This window comes from Gopherus evgoodei, chromosome 4 (assembly GCF_007399415.2).
Source record: "Gopherus evgoodei ecotype Sinaloan lineage chromosome 4, rGopEvg1_v1.p, whole genome shotgun sequence".
NCBI lineage: Eukaryota > Metazoa > Chordata > Testudines > Testudinidae > Gopherus > Gopherus evgoodei.
This window is the reverse complement of record NC_044325.1, coordinates 21,623,026-21,646,405: the sequence shown is the minus strand read 5'-3', so window position 1 is coordinate 21,646,405 and position 23,380 is coordinate 21,623,026. Positions and strand designations below refer to the sequence as shown.

General features: G+C 43.1%; 1 protein-coding gene across 2 annotated transcripts in view; it reads left to right on the top strand.

Moving 5' to 3' along the window:
* The first annotated feature begins 3,669 nt into the window (after positions 1–3,669).
* Positions 3,670–23,380, top strand: part of ASPG (asparaginase) — an 85,840-nt gene continuing 66,129 nt past the window's right edge. For both annotated transcript variants that reach the window (XM_030562280.1, XM_030562279.1), the window contains exons 1-3: positions 3,670–3,889; positions 15,312–15,441; positions 19,433–19,544. In XM_030562280.1, the coding sequence (XP_030418140.1) occupies positions 3,703–3,889; positions 15,312–15,441; positions 19,433–19,544 (429 nt within the window). In that variant the 5' untranslated portion in view covers positions 3,670–3,702. The remainder of the gene's footprint in view (positions 3,890–15,311; positions 15,442–19,432; positions 19,545–23,380) is intronic.

Genomic DNA, 23,380 nt, shown 5'->3' with positions numbered 1-23,380 from the left:
TTGCCACCTCACTGTTTACCCCCTTTTCCAGATCACGTATGGGTATGTTTAACAGAATTGCTTCCACTATACATCCTTAGAGGACCCTGCTATTTATCTCTCTCCATTCTGAAAATGGACCATTTATTCCTACCCTTTGCTTCTTGTCTTCAACCAGTTACTGATCCATGAAAGAGCCTTCCCTCTTATCCCATGACACCTTACTTTGCTTAAGAGGCTTTGGTGTGGGACCTTGTCAAAGGCTTTCTGAAAGTCCAAGTACACTATACTTGTACAATATACACTATATCCAATGGATCACCCTTGGAGGAGCAGAAGCTGTGAGGGCACCACCAACCTGCAGGCTCTGAGTTGAACCCCAAAGGGGCCTGCAGCCTGCAAAGAGGGCAGTGTGTGTTGTGATGGTGGCTGCAGCCCCTGAGGGGCATCTAGCAAAGCAGGGCAGAGTGGGTGAGGTGGGCATGAATCCTCCAGGGCAGGAGAATGATGTGAGGCACCCACAACACCAGAACACTGTTTATAGGAGGGGTGTTGAAAGCCATTGAACAAACCTGTAAACACTGTACATGATGGAAGCCAGGCATTCAGTTGCTAATATTACTTCAGTCAAGCAGGCACATGGCAAGCAGCAAGCACAAAACAGACAGGCAGACAATAAACTCACCCCTAGGGTCATATAGTTACTTCCTCTCTCTTGGAGAACTGTCTCGCAAAACCTCCATTTGCTGCTCCTGTTGGCTAGCTCGAACATCTGATACATGAGCATGTAAGTTACGATATTCTGCAAGCATCTTGTGTGTGATTGATTAAGTATATCGTAAAATTCAATAAAAGTGCAGACAAGTTTGTAATGACCTAAGAATATAAGAATTCGATCAGTAATCATTTTTGCATCAGAGTAGAAGTCTACACTTATCCCAAGTGACAAGTATAAATGACCATTAGATTTTTCTGAAATAGCTGGGAAATTACTCTCTGAATCAAAGTTTAATTTCTATGGAAATCACTGACCTGTGACACACTCATACCCACTTTCACTTTTCCTCACAATAAGGAATTGGTTTTGATTTCTTGCAAATGACAAACTTCTTGCATCATCCCAAGTTACACATCCCTGCATGATATGAGAAGTGGCCTCTTCCACACCTATCATTTATTTTTGCAGAAAAAGCTACAACGGATGACATTTCTACCCCATTTCCATTTTCCAAATCTACTTGAATATTTACGGGGCTTTGACTTCTTCTAAGTGACAAAATATCTTTCAGGTCACCTCAAATTACATGTCTGTGTCATTAGATCATTCTAAAGATTCTGCAGTGAAGTCTATGACTATTAATAAGGCACCTTCTTGACATGTGTGATCCTAGTAAGTAAATAGAGAAATATCTGCTTAGTTTAGTAATAATCTTTATTACTAGTCTTCTTGTAGGAAAAAGTGAGAACCTAGTTTATTTTTCAGATTCTGTGGTGATTTTTTCCAGAGCTAGCAATTAAGTAAACTGAACAAATCTGATGTGGGAATTCTTGAGACAATATTAAGATGCAATGCCATTTTTGGTCTCTTTACAATTAGATCCCTGCTGTAAATTGACACTATCCTCTAGTGTCTAAAAATGGAATAGCAAGAAAATGTCTACAATATGAAATATACAGTATTATAAAAAATGTAGAAAACAGCAGAGAGTTTCCTATTGCTTTAAATGCAGTCTAGATTTAGGAGAGTGATAAAGCACAAAATTTTACGGGCAATAATGGAAGCTTATTTTATCTGGTGTTAATTTTCCAGATGTTAATACCCTACTATGTGTTTGCTAAAATGACAATTAACTCCAGAAGGCCTAAAAAGATGTTTGTTGAAGAACTAAAAATCCAACATATTTCTGAGCTTTCTCTGTTCATTTCAGGGTTATTTGCCAGGCTAGATTTTTTTCCCAGGTCGTCATCAATTAATTTTGGCAGATTTAATTTATCCAACTAATGTTGTGCTACTGAGGTAGACTGTAAATAATATAATTTGGAAGAGGGAAGAAAAGGGTTTTGTTTTTTTAAAAACTTTTTGGAAGTTGTAACTTTTCCAGAGTCCTTTATTTGACACATTTTTATATATCTCCTCCCCAAAATAAAATTCTAATTAGTATTCAATATTTCCATTGTGCATGTTCACAGTAGTTTGTTGTAGCCTAATATTGTGCATGTTCAAATGTAACATATTAACAATATCACACTTCTCAGTTTTGTATAGGTAATCAGCCAAACACTCAAGACTGGCCAATTTGTGCTTGATACAGATTTGTGTTTTTATGTGAAGAGTGGAGAATGCAAGTGCAGCTTGGTCCTCTGAAGACTACTTCGCAGCTGCCAGTAACCCCAAAGATCACTTTGGCAACTGGGAATCATGTGGATGCAGCAGCATCCTGTCCATGTCCCCTTCCTCCAGCCACACCACCTACATCTTGGACCAAGAGCCTGGGACTTGTAGAAACTTTTGTGTCAGCTTTGTGGTAAATGTTTCTTAGGAGGCTAAAATTGGACCCTTATTCCCAGTTCCTTATCCAAAGGCTATTTAAAAAAAAAATTGCTTTCTCCAGAAATGCTGCCACATTATACAACCCCATTTTCGATTTTGCAGCTGTTCCTAGAATCTGTAATTAGCTTTGACTTCCTGAACATGACAAACTATTTTTGACAGTCCTTTATATAGAAATGAAGCTTAGGGTCATGGAGTGTCAGGTTCCAGCTATTTCAGAAAGGTCTAACAGAAGTGATGTGTCACTTGGGATGGCCAGAGAGGTAGTCTGCAATTTTACACATCCTTAAATGTCACTCATTCAAATTATGAGGCAATGACAGTGGGTGAGATGGGGTCTTCGTTGTGTCTCAAAAAAGTATATTCTTAATATATTAAAAGGCATACATTTGTTTTCATGAACCGTGAATATTTAAATTTATATTAATGAGGTTTCTCCCCCCCAAGTTGGCTTTTTAATAAGGAGAAGGGAACGAGGAATGAGGGACCAAGTTTGGTTTTGTGGATACCTCCAGCCTGGGGAAATCCTCATCTGAGTCATTTTAATTTTTTTAAACTTTGTTTCAAGTTAATCGGCTTGCTTTCCGCCCCCCACCCCCATGATCCCGGGAACTGGGCGTCTGCTAGAGGTGCCAGTCCCAGCAGATGCCCTGCCCGCTCAAATGCCTTTTCTGCAGCTGCCTGGGCCGCTGACAGGATCCGCGTTCATACTCCCCGCGTCTCGCCGCTGGCGCCTCGGGCAGGGTCTCAAAGGCCGAGCACACGGGCGGGGCCGCTGCCCTTAGCAGGGGGCAGCAGAGTCTCCTTAGGGACAACAGACCCATGCGCTGGCTCCGCCCGCTGGTTGGGGGGCTGGGCCGGGCCCGTGGACCGAGGGGACCTTGTCACTGACCAGTTTGGGGGGGCAGGGGGGCAGTACCGCCCCCAAGCCCCGGTGTGTGGGTCTGTCTCCCCAGGAGTCCCAGCTGGGGGGAGGGGGGGGACGTCCGAGCCTTCACGCCCCAGGACCACTCGACCCCCGCGCCGGCCCCGGCATGGCTACGTCTGCCCCCGCCCCTCTCTTCGAGGCCCCGCCTGTGGGGCGGGCGCTCCGGGAAGGGGCGGTGCCGGGAGCCGGCCGGTCCCCGCATGGCCTTGACGCGCGGGAGTTAGCGGGTCTCGTTGTGGCCGGGATGGAGGCAGGGCCGCCCTCGGCTGGCGGGTTCCCCCTGGGCAGAGCCCTCTCCTGCACCCCGCGCCCGGCCTGCCCGCAGCGCTCGGGCTCCCTGGAGCTCGGGGGCGGCTGCAGGGCACCGGTGCAGGTGCGGGTGCTGGTGATCAACACGGGCGGCACCATCGGGATGGTGGAGGAGGAAAAAGGTGAGGGGAGCGCCTGGCGGGGCAGAGGGGCTGGTGTGGGGGGGAGCGCCTGGCGGGGCAGAGGGGCTGGTGTGGGGGCGAGCGCCTGGCGGGGCAGAGGGGCTGGTGTGGGGGCGAGCGCCTGGCGGGGCAGAGGGGCTGGTGTGGGGGCGAGCGCCTGGCGGGGCAGAGGGGCTGGTGTGGGGGCGAGCGCCTGGCGGGGCAGAGGGGCTGGTGTTGAGCAGGAGCTGCGAGGGCACCACCAGCCCGCAGGCTCTGGGTCGATGGTGGCTGCAGTCCCTGAGGGACACCTAGCAAAGCGGGGGAGGGGAGGGGGGAAGGTGGACATGAGAGTGGTGTGAGGCACCAGAACACTGGTGATAGGCGGGGTGCTGAAAGTCATCGCACAAACATGTAAACACAGCACATGATGGAAGCCAGATATTTAGTTGCTATTATTGCATAAAGCTTGGAGTGCTGCTGCTCTCCTAGTTCCAGAACCCCTGGACTAGTTCCAGGGGTACCCATCTGTCTCGGCGATTGAAGAGTGGGCATTAATCCCTTGGGGGTGCACAGCAAGATGCGGGAGGGATTGGGTGTGAGCTCCCAAGAGGAATCCAGAAATAACTAGCTCCTTTTTAAACCTAGGTAGGAGGCCCTAAATGGCTGTTTGATTCAGATATCACTAAAATGATGCTTGTAGGGTGGGGAAAGCAATTTGAAAACATAGCCGGGACTGTCTCTCCCTATCATTGAGGGTGTGTGGCCGCAGTTAGTTACATCATCAGTAATAGTCAGGACTAGAACTAATTGGGAATTTTCTAACAAAACAGGTTTTTGCTGGAAAATGCCAATTTTATCAAAACCTAAGTGGTGATGTGAACAATTTGGTTTTAACCAACTTTCTTCGAAATGCAGGCGGGGTTCTGTCAGAAGCTGCCTAGTTTCCTGCCCGTCTATCTGAACTTCCAGAGTCCCCAGCAGTGAGATAGCCCTACCATGTGGACTGCCAGGAACCCCAGAGTTTCCAGGGTTAGCAGCCCTGCCATGCTGAGTGCCCTGGAGGCAGGGCTTCCAGGGTCCCTGCCATGGAGCCAGGGGACTAGGTGCTCTGGGAGCTCCAACTCTAGGAGGGGCACTCAACATATATCTACAATGCAATTAAAAACCCACGTCTGGCTCATGCCAGGTGAGTTGAGGCTTGGGCTAAGGGGCTGTTTAATTGCAGTGTAGATGTCTGGGCTCAGGCCCAGGCTCTGTGACCCTGTGAGGTGGGAGGGTCCCAAAGGTTGGTTCCAGCACAAGCCCGAACATCTGTACTGCAGTTAAACAGCCCCTTTGCTCAAGTCCTGTGAGCCTGAGGCTACATCTACACTACAGGATAAATTCGAATTAGCTTAAACCGATTTTATAAAACGGATATTATAAAGTCGATTGTGCGCGTCCACACTAGGCACATTAATTCGGTGGTGTGCGTCCATGATCCGAGGCTAGCATCGATTTCTGGAGCGGTGCACTGTGTGTAGCTACTGTAAAATAATGAGGCCAATAACGTCAATTTGCGTCCACACTAACCCTAATCCGATATAGTAATATCAATTTTAGCGTTACTCCTCTTGTTTTGTAGGAGTACAGAAATCGATTTAAAGAGCAGTGTAGTGTGGACGGGTGCAGCGTTAAATCGATTTAACGCTGTTAAAATCGGTTTAACAGCATAGTGTAGACTAGGCCTGAGTCAGCTGGCACAGGCCAGTCACAATTTTTCACTTCAGCGTAGACATACCCTGGGGCTTCTAGCTCCTCACTCTGACTTTCTGGGCATACTAGAAAATCCATCTATTGGCTTCAGCTTGTGGAGAGAGACGAGATGCTTATGGGTTGGTTTGTTTATGAGGGAGAGGGAAGGTAGGACATTAATATGGTCAGTAAGATTAATTCTGGCTGATCAATCTTGGTGACAGTGAGTGAAGATACATTGTTAGTTTTGTTTTCTATTGATTGTCGATTTTAAGAATCTGCCAAGTGTGGAATTTTTTTCTTGTTTAAACAAAGATATTTTAAGGTAAGAGCTTTCCATTTTAATTTTGGGTATTTTCTTCTGTCTTGTTTTAATCACATCCCTCTAACACTGAAGAATAATCTTGTATCCACTGGTGTCAGGAGAGCTGTCTTCCTGAATCCAGTGTCTTATAGCCTCCCTGACTTTAGTGAAAACAAACTTATTCAGTGTTAAAGGAATGTGGTTAAAAGAATTGTTTAGTCTGTTTTTGTGTTTTGCTCTGGCTAGGGTAAATCATTAATGAATCACATTTTGCTTGATTAAACTTTCACTTTCCTTTTACGCTCTTTACAATGATACTGGCTTCATACTGACTACACAAAATTCTCAACGTGTCTCAACACATAACAGAAGATTTTCTGGTTCATCTCTTTCAGGGTGTTCAGGTGTCTTAATAAGTAAAGTCTCCACAGTTTGCTTTAAATACAAGCCTTCCTTTATATACATTAATTTCACCTCGTTCTCCTCGAACTTGAGTCAGTGACTAGAAACTGCCGTGAGTGTACTGTGTGTTAATAGCCCTGCATAAAAAGGCATAATTTATTCAAAGGTAAAGTAAACAAGCTTAATGCATCTGAGGCAGATGAATCATCACAGAGTAAGACTAGGTCCTCCCACAGTAGCAGCTGGTTACGTTTAGAGGAGCATGTACTCCAGTCATCGCACATCAGGTATTGGACTCTATTCCTCCCACACGCACACACACGAGGTTTCCCCACTTCTGCAGTCAAACAAGACACCACAGTTGGTGCTTCTGAATTACTCTTCCCTGAGGTGTGGCTTATTAACATAAATTTATCTTAAAGCCTTCTGCTCCAATCCATTATGCCCTGCTTAAGTGATTTGCTCCTGCTCCTCGCTGCAGGTAGCTCCAGCCAACCTTTCCCTTTGGCTGGTATGGAGAGGTTCATCGCCAGGCTTTTCTAACTCTGGATCCCTTCTGGGTTTTCTGCAAATCTCTTTACCTTTGTATCAGCCTTGGGCTATCACCACATCATGCTTGGTCATCTGACACAACCACTGGACCAAGCCCAAACCCCTCACGAGGGGTGTGTGGTAGATACTATGTCCAGTGAAACTGTGGGGCTAAACTAGAACTGGTTGGAAAATTTCTAATGAAACAGAATTTCATTGGAATTTTTCACAAAATCAAGTTGGGTTTGACACACTTATGCCAAATCACAGGCAGGGTTCCACTGGTTCCCTGCCAATTCACCTAATGAGCTACTGAGAAGCCCTGCCAGCTGGACAGCTCCAGGATGGAAGATTTCAGGCTTTCAGCTTCTATAGTGGTAGGACAGCCCTGGGACTAAGAACACTGGGCTTCCAGGGTCCACAGCTCTGGGGCAACCCTTCCATGCCAGTGCCTTCAGGCTCCCTATCATGGAACCAGGCAGTCTTGCAAGTCTTGCGAGATCCAGCTTTAGCCAGGGGTCTCAGTCTAGGCCCCCAGCTCTGCAGCAGGGAGCCTGGAAACCCTGGAGGCTCACTCGGGCAGAGCTGGGAGCCTGGAGGTACTGGGATAGATTCTAGGGCCCACGGCTCTGTAGCAGCCCCACTATTTGGACAGCCCCAGGGCCAGAAACCCCAGGGTATCCGGACTCCTGGGCCTGCTGGTTCCCCATATGTTTGAGTCCTGAGCCCTGGGGGACTGCAATTCCTAGAGTCCCTGGCAGTCTGCATGGTGGGGCTGCCCCAGATCCTGGGATCTCTGACAGCCACTGACTGAATTTGACATTAATAGTAGTAAAATTGAGAAGAATGTCAATTTCAATCAGTCAGTCACGGGTCTGTGGAGTGTATGTTTCAGAAATACCATGTGTCAGGCTTTCCAATGTGTAATTGGTTTTGGTTTTCCAGTTCCCAAGAAATTTTGAAATATTTGGTTTTCTTCCAGTTGGAACAAAACCAGATTCTGGATCATAGAATCATAGAATATTAGGGTTGGAAGAGACCTTGGGAGGTCATCTAGTCCAACCCCCTGCTCAAAGCAGGACCAACACCAACTAAATCATCCCAGCCAAGGCTTTGTCAAGTTGGGCCTTAAAAACCTCTAAGGAAGGAGATTCCATCACCTCCCTAGGTAACCCATTCCAGTGCTTCACCACCCTCCTGGTGAAATAATGTTTCCTAATATCCAACCTCCCGGACTGCAGCTTGAGACCATTGCTTCTTGTTCTGTCATCTGCCACCACTGAGAACAGCTGAGCTCCATCCTCTTTGGAACCCCCCTTCAGGTAGTTGAAGGCTGCTATCAACCCCCCTCCCCTCACTCTTCTCTTCTGAAGACTAAATAACTCCAGTTCCCTCAGCCTCTCCTTGTAAGTCCTGTGCTCCAGTCCCCTAATCATTTTTGTTGCCCTCTGCTGGACTCTCTCCAATTTGTCCACATCCCTTCTGTAGTGGGGGGGGACCAAAACCGGACATAATACTCCGGGGGTGGCCTCACGAGTGTTGAACAGAGAGAAATAATCACTTCCCTCGATCTGCTAGCAATGTTCCTACTAATACAGCCCAATATGCTGTTGGTGTTGGCAGTGAGGGCACACTGCTGACTCATATCCAGCTTCTCATCCACTGTAATCTCCAGGTTTTTTTCTGCAGAACTGCTGCATAGCCAGTTGGTCCCCAGCCTGTAGCGGTGCATGGGATTCTTTCTTCTTAAGTGAAGTATTGACATTTCTCATGAATCAGATATTATTGAGTTTCAGCCTTCTTTACTCAACTCCCCTTAAAGGACCAGCCCATCCTGTGACAAAGCATATTCTGGGAAGCCTATTTAGTTCCATTTAACATAGTGAATCATAGATTATTAGGGTTGGAAGGGACCTCAGGAGATCATCTAGTCCAACCCTCTGCTCAAAGCAGGACCAATCCCCAAATCCCTAAATGGCCCCCTCAAGGATTGAGCTCACAACCCTGGGTTTAGCAGGCCGATGCTCAAATCACTGAGCTATTCCTCCCCCCAATCATGAATGCTTGGAGCTACTTTATAAACCAGGGGTTTCCCCTTTTTTTCAGGTTGAGGGCCAAACACAGTATTTCACAAAGATCAAGTTGCCACATGCAGTACTTGGGAGCAGATGCTCTATTCTGTTCCTCTTCCTTTATTCCACTCATATGGCACAGCGGGAGGTGAAACCACACACTAGTCCCTTGTTGGAGATTCTCTCAACATAGTTGTTCCCAGTGGTCATAGAGTTGATGTAGCCAGATCCTATGCCTTCCTCCCCACAGTTCCTAGCATAGGAGACATATTACAGATGGAGACAATGTGGGATGTCTGTCAGGAGCACACTATGCTCTAGCTTCTGCACCTGGAATATGGTCCCTAGGGGACTGTTGCCAACTCATTCAAGTTAGAGGAGCTCCTGGACTTTAATTGGGGCTGGAACAGAGAGTGAGGGATCTATGAGAGAGTTGTTCTCTCAGCTTCTCCTCACTTTCCTCTCTCCTGTGCTGTGTGTGAGGGGTGTCTCTCTTTTGCTAGCTGCTATGCTAGGCTCAGACAGAGCCATTTGAGTTCCTGTCTTTCTGGGGTCCATATAATTCAGCAGCTGAGCAGCCAGAGCTAATCTTTCTTCCCTTTGTGATCATAGGTGCTGAAACTGGGGGTGCTGCAGCACCCACTGGCTTGGAGTGCTTTCCATTATATACAGGTTCAATGGCTCTCAGCATTCCCACTATATAAATTGTTCCAGCACCCTTGCTTGTGGTGCAGCAGGGGAGCTGCTAAGTAGCTGCAGTAGGGAAAGGGCTGCTGTTGTGTTCAGAGTGGTCAGAGCTGCCACACTGGAAGTGGTGGGAGGCAGCACCTGTCTCTTCCCTGTAGTGATGGGCTGATTCATACACTTCAGTTTGAAAAACAGAGTTTGGCTCAGGGACCGCAGTTTTGATTTAGAATTAGATATCCACTTTCTTAACCCAGATATGCTCAAAGGGCCCCCTTTTAGTGCTTCAAGGGCCACAGGGCAGAAACCACTGTGATAAACAGGTGTGTGTGGTGGTAGGGGGCAGGCTGTTTCAATGCTAAGTGGATCAGCTCTGATGCTTCTATAGAATTAAGCCTAGCAAAAAGACAGTTACTTAAATTTGGTGCAAGCTCTTGCTGTGTAATTTGGGACATACTACAAAGATGAGTCAGCCAGAAGTCCATTTAATATTCTCAGGTCCTTTGCTAGTCTGTCTTGCTTTTAATGTATCTCTGTTGTCCAGGTCCCACTACAGATATCTGGGGTAAACTGACCACAAGTCTGGATTTAGCTAGATATCTGTGAAATTAAAATCAGCAAATGGAAGCCCAAAACACTTGAAAGTGTGGCTGTGCTTCTAAAGTGGAACGATTCTATGCAACAGCACTGCAGCAGAAGTGGCCATTTGTGATGAAGTTAGGAGCAGTATCTCCTTCACAGGAGGAGAGATTCTAATGGAACAAGTGAAATGTCTGAAGCTTGAAAGCATGTTAAGTATATTGTGTAAACCAAAGTACTCTGGCAATAGTCCAGACAAGTCCAGTTAAATGCTATTGCTGTCTTGTGAGAAAGTTGGCCATGAAAAGGCCTGCTATTTAATTTAAGGCAAAGCGAAGAAAGAGATTAGCAAGTGTCTAAAATCAGTCTTTCCATTAGTTTGGAAAGTGCATAAACCCCCAAGCTAAGTGGGCATAGCTTGGCATTACCTAGTATGCACACAGTTTCTCTGCTCATTTGGGCATTTAAATAACAATAAAAGAGACTTTGGTATTGAATCTGAAAAACAGGGAAATGGTAGATGCTGGCTCAAATAATATGATTAGGCCAGACAAACTGGGAGAGCTAGGAAGTGGCGAATCAAAGAAAATGAGTGAGCACCAAACTGGCACTAACAATAGTCCAAAAACTGGGTTGAGAATTTGATTTCTGCAGTCCGAGAATGAGTTCTGGGAAGCTGAAATAGGTTTACTCATGTTAAGTTTGAATTGAATTGGATAATGATGCCAATAAAGAGAGTTAAATTTAATTTAAAAAAAAGTGTTCCAGATGAAATGTGTCATAAGCAGTAAGACATACATTTTTTCTAAAGTTTTGAACAGACTTTGGACTTCAGGTGTGGGACTCTAGAATTATGATTTCTGTCTTGCTTAAAATTGGACTTCCATATCCAAGTTCATGACTCAAATTGGGAAAAATCTAAATGCACACAACTGAAAGTATCCTGGATCTCAGATCACTAACAGCCACTGAAATTCCTGCGTGACACTGTGGGTTGATAAAAACCAATCCCTTCCTATTCCTCTCATATAAACTCTTTGGCTACAATTTAAAGGTCTTGTCAGTTCAAAGTAAACTCTGCCAACTGCAGTCAATAGGAGCTGCAGGAGCAGTGCCTGTGGGCAGCGGCATGCAGAGTCCCCTTTCCCCTCCCCCTCCCGCCTAGGAGCTGCTGCCGGAGGGGTGTGCGGATCGCTTTCAGGAGCTGCCTGAAGTGAGCACCACACCCCAACCCCCTGCCCCAGCCCAGCCTCCAGTGCCCACCCCCCACGCCCCTTCCCACACCCAACCCTTGCCCCAGCCCAGAGCCCGCACCTTAACTCCTCCCAGGGCCCATCCCCAACCTCCTGCCCCACCCCAGAGCCCACTGCCTGCACCCAAACACCTGCACCCACTCCTTCACCCCAACCCCCTGCCCCACCCCAGAGCCTGCATCCAAATGCCCTCCCAGAGCTCAAATCCTCACCCCTCCCACACCCAAACTCCCTCCCAGAGCCTTAGGCAGGTGGGGAGGGGAGCAGGACTTGGACCTGTTCTGGGCATCACCAAAAATTATACAGACTTGCCACCCCTGGAGCAAGGGGCAGTGCGGGTGGACTTCCTTTGCCCCTACCCCTTCGGGGGAGCAAAAGGCGGCTGCTTTTCCCATTAACCCGTTTCTGACACCCGCTTCCCCGGAGCCAAGCCACCTGGAACTGATGCAGAAGCTGGGCCAGTCTCGGTCAGGGGGGTGAGGGGGTACAGTAGTGGGGACTTGGCTGTAGGCGCGGAGGGAGGCTGAAGATGCCGTGCCTAGGAGTGCATAAGGTAAATCCAACCCTGATTATGGTATTTATTCTCCATCGAGATCTGGAATTAAAGGAAAATTAGGGACAATCCAATCTCCTCCAACCCAGCATGTTTTTATAGATGGTCCGTTCAGAATGGACCTTGGATAATTACAACCTCTAGACTGCAAGATACTAAACCTCCAAAATATAACAATTATAGGTAGAGAGGAAATTCTTCTTAGGAATTACTGAAGAAAATAAACTATGTTTTCATTTACAAGCCTTTATATTGAGTGCCTCCTAGCGGCTGGGTATGGTTCTTGCCCCTGGTGTGTTTTCAGTGGCTCGGCCCCCTGGCCAATCACAAAGTCCAATAACTAACAGTCTGTTTGCCCTCACCAGGGTCTTGAGCCCAAGCTCTGGGCTCTTTACATCTGGCTCTTTGTTCGGGCTCTAAAATAAGGCCTATCACTTGGGGTTAATGCCACTTTACCTGGGGAGGAATCTGGGCCCACCCACTACTCCAGGTTCCAACCCAGGGACACTATACACAGCAGCCACATACTGCTTATTCCAGTCCATCACTGCTATTTCCCTGGGTCTCTTCCTGCTTGGCCCTTTTAGCTTCACCTTATCTCAAGGTTCAAGTTCTTAGATCCTCTCTCCCTGCAAGCCCAGCTAAGCAAAATTCAGCCAGAAACAAACTCTGGCAATCCTTCAAGCACCTGTGGCCGGAGAGGAGCCCCCTTCCTTGCCCTTCTGCTTCCAGTCAGGAACTAACCTGCTAAGGCCCTGCAACTCCTTTTGTCTAAGTCTGGTAGGTTCTGATTGGCTGCTTTTGAGAGGCTTCTCTAGGCAGGTCTGGAGTACCCATTTTTGCTGCTCCTTTTCTGTCCATTCGCTGCTTCCTGGGGCATGGTGTAGGAGGACCGTGGAGCCTTCTGTAGGGAACCACACAAGCCAGGTGCACCCCCTCACACTGAGACTAATCTGTTATTGCTTGTTACACAGATGGATGCTTTCCAGCTTCCATCCGTAAGAAAAAAATGTGTTCATGTATCTGTGTCAAGCCAGCAAGACATTGCTGCAGATCATTTGAAGCTAATAGTACAGAGCCCATATGCATCTTCTAGTGGACCACTGTCTCATTCATGCTTTGTATAATGTTTTGTACTACTCTATTTTACAGATACTGTCATTTAAAACATCTTCAATGTCAGCTTGTGGAGTCTGGGAGATGAGAAATCCAGGCCTGATAATCATGGTCGTTTGTGACTCAGACCCTAAATCTGTATGGTCTGGACCATGTTAGTTCAGTATAATCAATTTGGCTGTGCAGCACAGAAGGAGCCTAACTTTTTTAAAATGTGTTTTGAGACTATACTACAGACTGGAGGTAAATTTTTCAAAATGCCTAAGTGACTTAGGAGCACAAGTCCCATTTTCATGAGTGATATCGGCACTTTGGAGACTAAGTATCATTGAAAGTCAGTAGGAATTAAACTCTTACGTCCCTTAGACATTTTAGAAAATATTACTGTATTCTTCTGGGCCCCTGACATTTGGGAACCAAGGGAGGATTGAAGGGGATTTTGAGTGGCAAGGAGAGTGTTGTGCAGAACCTCATACTTCCAGAGATGCATAGTTCTCCTTTGCTAGTGGCCTTGACATTAACTTCTGGAAGTCTAGTCCTTCACTTTCCTCCCTAATTTGGATCTCTAGGTGGAAGGGGAAGGTATTTATTTTCCTCTGGCTCTGACAGTTAGGGTTGTCAGATCTCTGTTTTTTGACCAGAACGCCCAGTTGAAAAGGGACCCTGGTGGCTCTGGTTGGCACTGTCAACCAGGCCATTAAAAGTCCAGTTGGTGGCACAGCAGGGATCTGGGGCTAAAGAGGGCTCCCTGCCTGCCCTAGCTCCACACAGCTCCCGAAAGCAGCGGGCATGTCCCTGTGGTCCTAGGTGCTGGGGTGGCCAGGGAGGCTCTGTGCGCTGCCCCCAGCACCGGCTCCGCAGCTGCCATTGGCCAGGAGCCACGACCAATGGGAACTGCAGGGTGCAGCCCTTGCAGGTGTGAAGGCAGCGTGCACTGTGCAGAGCTGCCTGGCCGCCCTTGTGCCTAGAGGCTGCAGGGACCTGGCAACCGTTTCCTTGGAGCCGCAATAAGTGCCGCTGGGACAATCCCCTCCCCCCCCCGAGTCCCCTCCTGCATCCCAAACCCCTCGTCCCCTGTCCAACCCCCAGCCTGGTGAAAGTGAGTGAGGGTGGGGAAGAGAGAGGGATGAAGCTTCAGAGAAGGAGCAGGGCAGGGGTGTTTGGTTTTGTGTGATTAGAAAGTTGACAACCCTGCTGACAGTGTCAAGCCTCTGAGTGGTGAAACACAGACTGCTATCTAACCTTGTCCCTTTAGACCAGGAAATGCAGTCAGGAGTTGGAGGTTTCTAAAATATATAACATTTTAAACTTAGACTCTAAGTGGGTTTAGACTTTGAAAGCTCCATTCACATTTAAAAATTGAGGTTCCATGTTTTAAGAGGCTGAGCATGTCAGAGGTGCATGTCTGAGAATAAAGATTAGGGCTGCCTATAATGCAATACCCGCCTTGCCTACTGGATTCCTCCTCTGAGCAAGAGAGGAAGAAAATTTAAAATGAAAAATTCCTAGGATGCATGGGTTTTTTCAGAACCCAACTCCTGCTTGTCTATTACAGGTAGCTTGGCAAGAAAGTTGTCTTTGGAGAACAGGTGGCAAGGAGTCAGTGGTGGGGGTGGAGAGAGCACACAGAGTTTTAAATGATTTCTGAAATGGCTTTGACACCATCTGAGTTCTTCATAGTCTGTCATTTTAGTTAAATTCCCAGTTGCACAAAAAGCTAATGGATTAATGTCATTGGTGGCCGAGGGTCTTATAATATGGATAAAGAATCAAAGTTCGATGTGTAGGAAGGAGGTAACATTATTGTTGTTTTTAACTAAATAAAGAGTTCTCTTGTTTTCCTGATCCTGGTATGTGTCAGGGAAATATTACAGATAATTTGTTTACAATTGCTCAGATTTGTTGACAATCTCTAAACCTGCTGGTAACTGATTTAAAACTGATCTGGAAGAGTATGCATTATAAACAGGATGTTTTCTCCTTTCTGATCATGTTAAGGTTTAAGCAATGATAGCAGTTACTTTTAATCTTTCTAACCATATCTATTTAATATTGAGTGTTCTTTTTGGACTAGATATGCTGGGTTTGTCTGTGCTGGAAAATTCATGGAATGTCAATGCAGGGGAGCAGAAGAAGCCAAAGAAAAATCAGCGAGAGGGAAAAGAGAAAAATGAATGTTTCATCGGTAGTTTTTTCCCCCTTTATTTTCTAGGACTTGCTCCTGAACCTAATAGGTTAGTAAAGGCTCTGAAAAAAATGCCGATGCTGCATGATGAGGTATATGCGAAAGAAAACAAACACTGTGATTGCTTCAAGTTTCCTGATAACACCTTGGTGCTTCCGTAAGTAATTGAAAAAACATCTCTTCACTCATTTTGAGAAATTTTTGTAAAGTGCTCTGACGTCTTAACATGAAGACTCCAATGTTCTTCTTGTGAAATTAATTTAACATAGTTTAAAATAAGATAACTTATTTTATGAGTGCTAAATTGTTATGCTTTGCAGGGTCATTAATCATGACCTTTTTAACTTGTAGAAGGCAAAATAATACCCTTCTTGATCAAATTGTTGAGACAGTCTAAAATAAGTCATTATTTGGTAAATTCTGGGATTTCAAGTAGATAATCCTCTGGATATGAATGTTTTTTAATGGCTAAATAGTTCTTAGGCTTTTTCTTGGCCAGAGGGGAATATCAAGAGAGAATGTGTGGAAAATAAAATCTGTTCAGGTACTATCTTAGCTAGTGGAGTTACCTTTCATCCATGTTAAAAAGTTCCTAACTGTCAGGGTAGTTAAACACTGGAATAAATTGCCTAGGGAGGTTGTGGAATCTCCATCTCTGGAGATATTTAAGAGTAGGTTAGATAAATGTCTATTAGGGATGGTCTAGACAGTATTTGGTCCTGCCATGAGGGCAGGGGACTGGACTCGATGACCTCTCGAGGTCCCTTCCAGTCCTAGAGTCTATGGGTCTATGTTCTAACAGCTGATGTGTTAAGACCACAAGATAAATCACGGTAGAGTTAGCAAAAATATTTATATTACATTACTTTAAAATCAGAATGCTGAACATATTAGTTAACCATAGTATGTACTTATTTTGATCCACATAGTGCCTCATACAATCTCTGCTAGTTGCCAAACACAATTATGTTACAAAATAATTATCAAGACCTAAGAAACACTCTTCAAGTCAACCATCTCACAGTCAATGTATGTCATGAAGCTTAAACCTTTCCCCCCAAATATACAGTTTATCTATCCATGGGCGCTTATTTGCCATGGTACTATCACATAAATAAACAGTGGTTACTATGAATACTGTATAGAGCACTATATGAATTATCTCCAATATATGTCTGAAGAAGTAGCAGCAGCAGCAGCTAATTAATACAGCTTTGAACTGGCTTCATGCTTTAATTCTACAGTCCTTGCTGCTGTTTAGAATCCATAAAAGCCAAGTGTCTCTTTCTGCCCCAAGTTTATGCAACATCATGGCAATTAGATATAGCCTTTATAATTAATCTGCATGGCTTTTTAACTGTTGGGCAATGATTAACTGGTTTATAGGTTTTATTTAGAGGACCATATGCTAATTTTGTGTCTTCCCCAGCTGTGACGAATGACTGAATCCCTGTAAACAAGTTACATTACACATAGATTGCAGGAGTATATTTTACAAAATATTTGAAAAGTTAAATAGAATTATGGCTGTTTTGCTATAAGGAGTGGCGATTGAGGTTGATTATGGAAAATCATCTCTTTGAGGGGAAAATTAGGAGACACATAAGCCAAGAAATAAAGTAATTTTTTTTTTAGTTCAAACCTCAATAAATTGAAGCACTTAAAATAAAGAAATTAGGACAAAGGAAAGTCCAAAGGGGACAGTACTAACACGAGTTTATGATATACTTGATCTTGTTAAATAAAAAGTTATCTATGAGTAAGAAAACATATTTTTCTTAAAATAACCAAAATATTTAAGTGCTTATGTTTGAATAATTTGTTAGACATTTTGAAAGGAATTGAAAGATAGTGGAACTCTACTGGTGTGCCCTTTTTGTGTCCGAAGTGCATTTCATGTGAAGTGTACAGACAGGGAAAAAACAAATGTATAAATACATAAAGTATAAAAAATATGTTTCAGGTGAAGGACTGGCAAATACAAATCCTGTTTGTTCTTTAGTATTATTGATCACTATTTCGCAAAGGTTAGTGTGGCAAAATTTTGTTTGCCATTGTAGTTTTTATATTTCAGTGATTGCTTAGTGATATTTTAACTAGACAATTGAGAAATATTGTAAGTTTTGAGGGAAGAAAATGTGAATGTTTAGTGGACTTTGTAGATCAGTCTGATAATTCTAATGTAATGAAATGGAACATTCTGTTGACTTAATGATTTGTTTTTGTGGAGGTGTCTCCACCACAGTAAAAGAGTTGACTGACCATACTGTCATATGTCTCCTTTTTAAACAGCGCTAGTGCAGAGGATCCCTTTTCACTACTGTTTCTTGACTTCCTTTCTAGTTATTTTAAAACCTTGCTCTCATACAGAGTCTTTTTTGTGTGCATAATGGTTAACGTTAAAGGCAAAATCCTGTATAAAACCTACATTTCTTAGTTACAGTATGTCAGTTATAGAAGATTGAAAACAGAAAGTTTGTTTGAATGTTCATGCTATAAACTATTCAAATATGCAGACCCACTTCTGCCATGATACCTATAAAAAATTAGCCAATTAATGATGGATTTATGGCAGCTGGGGATAATTGACTCCTGTTTTGGCATATTTTCTATTGGTTTATAAATAGTGTATATAAGAAATGTATAAATCTGATTTTTCTTCTCTCCCACCATTTATATGTTTCTTGTGAGCTGCTCAGAGCAGAGTCTCATAGTTTTTGTACAGCACCTAGCACATGGGGATCCTTATCCCTATTGGAGCTTGTAAGTGCTGCTGCAGTATAAATGTTAATAATAAAAGATTTTTAAAAACAAAATATAGTAACTCCCCTCTATTCCATAATAAGCATCAGGATGTACTTAATACTTAATCCTCAGATTCATAGGTTCATAGATTTTAAGGCAGGAGGGACCATTAGTCTGACTTCCTTCATGACACAGGGCAAAGAACCTTGCCTGGTAATTTCTGTATCAAGCTCATAGTCCAAATGACCATTCACCTTAATTACATCTGTATTCCAAGGAAACCCTGGACATACCTGCTCAGAAGAGAAAATATCAAAAGCTGATTTTTGCCTTCAGATATTTTTTTATTTCAGCTAGCTTCTTGTGTGCCAGTAGCTTGCCATTTAGGAAGCTAATTGAAATGGAAAATATGAACAGTGCACTGCCATGTTTTCAAATGTTTGGATTTATTGCCAGTTTAGTTTAACTTTGTGACTGAATTTTAAGAGTTTTTACAGTATGTACTCTCAACCTTAAATTCACCTTAACAAATTTCTCTGCTTACCTGCCTTCTGGTGTGAGAATCTCCTGTTAAAAAAAACAAATAAACGCATGCTCACGCGCACGCACCCCCACCCCCAATGAGGACTAGGGGAGAGAAAGGAGTCTTACATGGTGGGTATTCCATCTTATTTCCTGAAGTCTGCAGTGAGCAGTATCCCACTTTTGGGGGGTAATTAAGATCTGAAGGAGAAGAGATTTGTTTTTGAAGCCTTATGAGGAAGTTGTGAGGGGAGCACACAGGGGTGCATTGCTCTCTCCTTTAACATGGACCTTATGAGGGCCACAAGAGACCCATTGAGGGGAGGCTTAAGGGGTGAACTGCTTCACCTGCGATAAGTGCTTCAGCCCCGTGGCAAGCATTAGAAGGCTTTTCAAAGCTGACCCAATTTCTCTGTGTACTCCAGAGGCAATGGGAGGCTTGTGGATCTCCTTGACCAGCCTTTGGAGTTAGTTTAAAATGTTACTAATTTTCTGAAGTAGAGTTTAATAAACTAACTTTTAATCTTAGGCACTAGAGCTTGGTAAGGTGACTCCAGTAAACTAGGTTTTGTTTTTCCCTGCCTTCCTACTTTTTGGCACTTTACAGCAAAAAGCAAAAGTTAGGATTTTTTAAACCCTTTATATTTAGGGTGTTGTAATTCAGGAGCTCATGGTTCAGTGCATTTCTACCTCGATAGAAGAATTCTACCATGGCCCCAGGCTTAACCTACCAAACTTGATGTCAGTATTCCATTGCGTATTTTTACACATGTGAACAAAAACAGGCTTACCGTGGATCATTCATTCAGTTAAAGGTTAAAAAATTATGAGCACACAATAGTTCATAGCCTAAAACTTTTTCATATTCTTGTCCTTTTCAGCCTCTCTGAACAAAAGAAAAGAATTGTTTATACAATTCTGGAACTTTCACCACTGCTTGATTCTTCCAACATGACGACAGATGATTGGGCTAAAATTGCCAGGAATATTCAGGTACCGTAAGTGTGAATAGCCTTGATCATTTTTCAGGTGATATGCTGCAGTTTAATTATTTTAATCTTCTGATAAAATAATTCACTTGTACTCTGCTCATATCATTTATGTACTTATTAAGAGTACAATACTATTCAGTATTTTACGCAGCACACTAGATTGCTGATGACTTGTTCACTTTTGTATGCTTATAAAAATCGGTGAAAAGATACATAGTAAATAAGTTTTGCAAATAAGAGCCAGAGAGAGATGCTTTGTGAAAATGTCAGATTTATTAGAAATGTTTGAGCATTTAGCTATCATTGAAATAATTGTATATAATTGATAGTTATCTTATGCGATTTATTTTATTTTTACAAAATTATGTCAATTATAATTGCAAGAAGATAATATATCTGAGGCTCTGTAGTACTAGTCGCATGGATGATGAAAACTGTGAAGAATGGATTAGTTTTTTTCTGTGTCCCTTGTCTTGGACACTGAAACTAGACTGCTTAGGTTCATTAGTCAGTAGAACAATATTATTGTGAATGGATTACCTACACTTGGAGAAATGTCTATTTGCACAAAAATAACTGACATTTATGAAAACAAGCTTATGAAATCCTTGAATTTTGTATGGTTTAACAAAAATTGTCCTCATCCCCCAATCTAAATCACTTTAGGAAATAGATCTGTTGTGGCAAAACACTGGGAAACATGAAGATGTAGTTGATAATGTGCAATCTTTTAGGAAATTATATGTGACTTCTTGCAAAATTAATCGTTATGATTTTGGTTGTAAAAAACACTATGCTGCCCTGGTTCTGTTCACCCTGCATGTTGGTTATGACATTTCTACTGGGCTTGTGTACAGTGACTCTTTTTTCCCTCCACCACTGGAGTAGCACCAATGCAGTTCCACCAGCACTAGCAACTCTGGAGCACTGCTGAAGACCAGCTGCCGGTGTTGTTCCTCTAACTCTAATTGAAGCAGGTCTAGTGACATCACTGTCCTGCCGCTTCCACTCTTGCTGCTGCCACTGGAGCTTCACTGGTGCTGCAGCCATGAGGGGAGACTCAGACAGCCATCTCTGTAGATTCAGCCAAGATGAACATATGCAGCCTTCAACTCGCATTGAAATGACCTCAGTGGCTTATGTTTGACTTTAAAAAAAAAATATTGATCTTTTAAAATACTAAATTGTTTATGAAGGCAGTTGCTCACGTAACCCACTGATGAATGGATGTTAATAGGTCTCCCTCTATTCCTGAGCCACAGAGGGTTGGAGACTGTTATAGCCCCTAACTAAAGAGCTTTGGCTTTTTAGCTCAAGATGTACCCCTCTTGTGCTTTTAGTTCTGAAGATCCCTGGTTCAGTCCTGTATGTCACACTGCAGAAAAAAAAATAAACAAACAAAGAGGCTTGCAGAGTTACAGTCAGCAAACTTCATCTCAAAGAGCCACTTTTCTGCAAATAGGTGACTGTTTGTGAAGGATATTTGCACTCTGATTTTCACTTCTGCATGTTGGCCTCTCCCAACAGCAGTTCCAGTACAGAAGAGAGCTCAATACGACTGTATTTCTTAAAAATTGCATATTAGCTTTATTTTAGCTTCAGCTCACAACAAAATGTCCTTTTTCATATGAGCTTCCCTGCTTGCTTATTCTGTCAAGGAACTCTTTCCTCTCTGTTAATCTGTAGCTCTCATTTCAATTTTCCTGCTTAAGTGCATGCTACCACAAGGTGGAGACACGTAATTTATCTTGAACAGTTACAGAGCGTAATGGTGGCATGCTGATGACTAATAAATATGCATTTTGATTGTTTTCTATTGTTTTGGAGCATGAGAAGGAAATCAAAATACATATTTTGATCAGTGTGCTACTCTTAGTTTCTGTATCATCTTATTGGAAAACTGCCTGGAAGGAGGTGGCTAGTGGTGGTGGATTTGATCTCGGTCTGTGGGGTACATCATCAAATGATGTAAATCTGCATAGCTCCATTGAAGTCAATGGAACTACACCAGTTCATACCAGATAAACATCTGGTCCTTAATGTGAAGCTAAATTAAATTTCCATCCATGTGTTACTAACACTTAGCAGTAAAGTACAAATAAAATAGGACTCTTGTAGTCTGGGTTCCATGCTGAAAAATAACTCTGTAAAAATGGAATTGTGAAGTTTCACGTTTGTGAATCAATGATCTTCAGATCAAATCTGCTCAGGTTCCAAATTAAAAGATGTTTTTTCTAATTGCCAGCTCTTCAAACTCAGAATTTAAGTCAAGCTATGTTCTTTTTGGCTGATACATCATTCTCAATAAAGATTCTGCCACTGAAACATCAGTTAACTATATGTTGATGATGCACAGGCCAGAAACAAATCCCGCTCACTCTCACATAGCTGCAGTAGTATTACAGTGCTTAGGGGAATATTAAATAATAAAATTTACTTTTGTAGTGTAAGCAAATGAGACTCTGAAAAAACACAGGGAGCATATTGGTTGAGTAAGAAGGGACACATGATCATTTTTCTGGCCATAGCTGCAGTTTAAGCTTGATTGCCTTGAACAGTCTTATCATGACACACCACCACAGTATCATGTCATAACTTAAGTGTGGACTTTAGCATGTTACAATTTGGCATCATGACATCGTGATTTGTCCCCAAAGAGATTTTTGAATCCTTTTATTTCCTGCATATTTAGCTTGCAGAACTGAGCCCCATCAAATTCTGAGGTGGCAATAGTACCCATTTGAGTATCTGTAGGCAAGTACAGAGGTAGAAATCAGCATGTGGTAGAGGAGGCGATATTATCAGATAAAATAGTAGTGCAAAACTTAAACTAATGCTTGCTTATTCTGGCAAGTAACATCATTAAAAAAATATTCCATTTCATGAAAACAAACAAACATGCTTGTGCTGACTTCCATGCTGTTGCTGGCACATGCTCAACTGAAAATCAAAGGTAAAATAGTAGTTAAAAAAATGAAGACAGCAGAATTACACTAGGAAATGTCTTGTCTGAACAGCTTATTAAATAGTGAGAGGTTTTGGCCTTCCTCTTCCCCCTTCCAAAATCTAGCAGATGTCTTCATTCCAACAGAATCTGCTGTGAATTGCATGCCTTTGTACTATTACAGCCCAGAATATTATGAGGCCTTCACATTCCTTACTTTTAAAATGTGTTCATGTCTTGAATAGTTCATATTAACAATAGCAGAGGTCCTTTTTTCTGAGAGCTCTTTCAGTTTGTTACTTAGCATGGACCTACAGTAGTGACAGTTTCATACTTATTCATCTGCCTTTGTTAGAGAATCCAGATTCACAGTAACATGACCAATGAAAAGTTAAACATCATATAATAGTTACTTCAGTGTTAACTTCTGAACGGAAGAGGGCACTCTTATGCTGGCAATTTGCCTTTCTGCCAATTGGATTAAATGGGCTGTTTTTGGTGTGGTACGATAGTACTGGTTTGCCTAATCTGTTCTTGTAAATGGTGTAATCTCCAGAGTAAAAGCAGCTACAAGAAATCAGACTGTGCGACAGATTTACATATGTTAACATTCCTGTTTAAAGCCATTGCTAAACTTTTGTTAATTAGCAGTCTTCTGGTTTAAAAATGCTGTATTAATATGTATACATAGACGAATCTGTCTTTGACTCTTCCATAATTAGTTAGAAGAACCAGATTTTATGTTGATTTGCCTTATTAACTCTTAATTATGTTAAACTGAAAACCTGGACTTCTCTAGGAGGGAACATATTTTATTTATAAAATATAGTACTCTTAATGTATAGCAGTTAAAATGATCACCCTGCAGTAGTAGAAGTAAAGCAATATTTGTC